The sequence below is a fragment of the Pteropus vampyrus genome, unplaced genomic scaffold (assembly GCF_000151845.1).
Source record: "Pteropus vampyrus isolate Shadow unplaced genomic scaffold, Pvam_2.0 Scaffold489, whole genome shotgun sequence".
NCBI classification, from domain to species: Eukaryota; Metazoa; Chordata; class Mammalia; order Chiroptera; family Pteropodidae; genus Pteropus; species Pteropus vampyrus.
Window position 1 is genome coordinate 438,494 of NW_011889270.1, and position 1,588 is coordinate 440,081.

Below are 1,588 nucleotides of genomic sequence, written 5' to 3' on the forward strand. Positions count from 1 at the left end.
AAGGAGTAAGGGAGTCACCAAGTTATGTTAAATATTTCAAAAGGACTAAAAAAAAGCCACATACTCGCTCCCAATAAGGCCACACAGATTATTTGCTTTTAGGGGTGATCGTAACAAGTGGACGTTCGTTAGCACTGACTGGCAATCACATCTGTTTACTGAAGGTGGAAAAACAGTGCTTAAGTTTGCATGACACTTTTTCATACCACAAGTGCACAGAAAATAAGTATTAAAAAAGACTTTGATAAGATAGCTCATCATAAAAAAAAAGACTCTTTGAAATTGAAAATGGCACTCTTTTCCCTTCATATTTAAGATTAGGACAAATTTATAAAACAGGAAAAAAAAATTACTAGAGAGTAAAATACTAGAAAAATTACTAGAGAGTAAAATGTTTTACTTTGGTTTTTACTTCTTAAAACTGTCTTTCCTATGAAGTTCAAGTCAAATGACAGATTTGCTATCAAGCCCTTAGTCACCTTTTAATTATTTATGCGCTATCCATGAAACCATCTCGATGTTATCTGCACTTTTAATAAGTACACGATAGTGAAGATTTTTGTTCAAATAGACTATAGCTGTAATGGTGACCATACAGTCAGTCAATAGAAGAAATATTTACTGAGTATTTAACTCAGTGGAAGATGAAGAACATCGTTATAGAGTGTTCTCCCTTGCCGCCATAAAAAACAAAAACAAAAACAAAAAACCTTAAAGACTAATACCCAGAACTATTACAACAGAAGGGGCGCCTTCCCCATGCTACGAAGCGCTGAAGCACAAGCCTGAAAGATAAGGGCACAGCATCCGTAGAGCACTACTCAGAAACTGGCATGTCTCACCCAAACATCGCAGAAAGTACATAAGGACATTTCCTGGAGAAGACAGGGCCTCGCGTGTAGGGCGGCTCAATAAACGTTTGAAACTAAAAGGAAATATGGGGGAAAAGTTAAAACACCGGTCGAATACAGTACTTTTTATTTTAAAGAGCTGCAACTTTTAGAGAACAGCAAATCACAAACACTGTCGACAGGTGGTGGCATTTGAAATCCCACCCCTTTCTTCCTTGCTCTTTGCCCTGTAAGAAAATGCTATCCACGTGAGCAAGCCAAGCAGACTGGATCGCAACGCGCTCATCGCCGCTTAGAGAATCTTTATCTTTGAGATACACACTGAAATATGTACAGATGAAGCGATATGTCTGGAATCTACTTCAAAATAACCCAAGGTGAGGCATAGATAAAACAACATCGGCCAAAAGTTTATCATTGTTGAGGCTGGATACGTGGAAGTTCTCCACACTAGTGGACTTTTGTGGGTTTGTTGTTTTTCCATTAAAAAAAGCACACGTTGACGTACGTCGAGTATCTAGCATGAGAATTCCCTTCTGAGAGTGTCTGTCATAATTCAGCAGCATCTCGGCTTGCGTAGAGTCTACTGGCGGACACCCTAGTCCCCACCAAATGCGTCTTTCACTGGGTGTCTACTTCAGAGTCCTCCCTTCCTAATCCAGGTCATCACGCGGTACCTTTGCGTGTGGCAGACCCCCAGCAGCCTCCACCGTGGTTGTCAATGGGGCATCGCTGGC

At 40.4% G+C, this 1,588-nt stretch overlaps 1 protein-coding gene across 2 annotated transcripts in view; it reads right to left on the bottom strand.

Annotated features, from left to right (window-relative positions):
* Positions 1-887, bottom strand: part of UBE2Q2 (ubiquitin conjugating enzyme E2 Q2) — a 42,887-nt gene extending 42,000 nt beyond the window's left edge. For both annotated transcript variants that reach the window (XM_023524727.1, XM_011382782.2), the window contains exon 1: positions 843-887. In XM_023524727.1, coding sequence (XP_023380495.1) covers positions 843-872 — 30 coding nt within the window. In that variant the 5' untranslated portion in view covers positions 873-887. The remainder of the gene's footprint in view (positions 1-842) is intronic.
* Between the last annotated feature and the right edge of the window lie 701 nt (positions 888-1,588).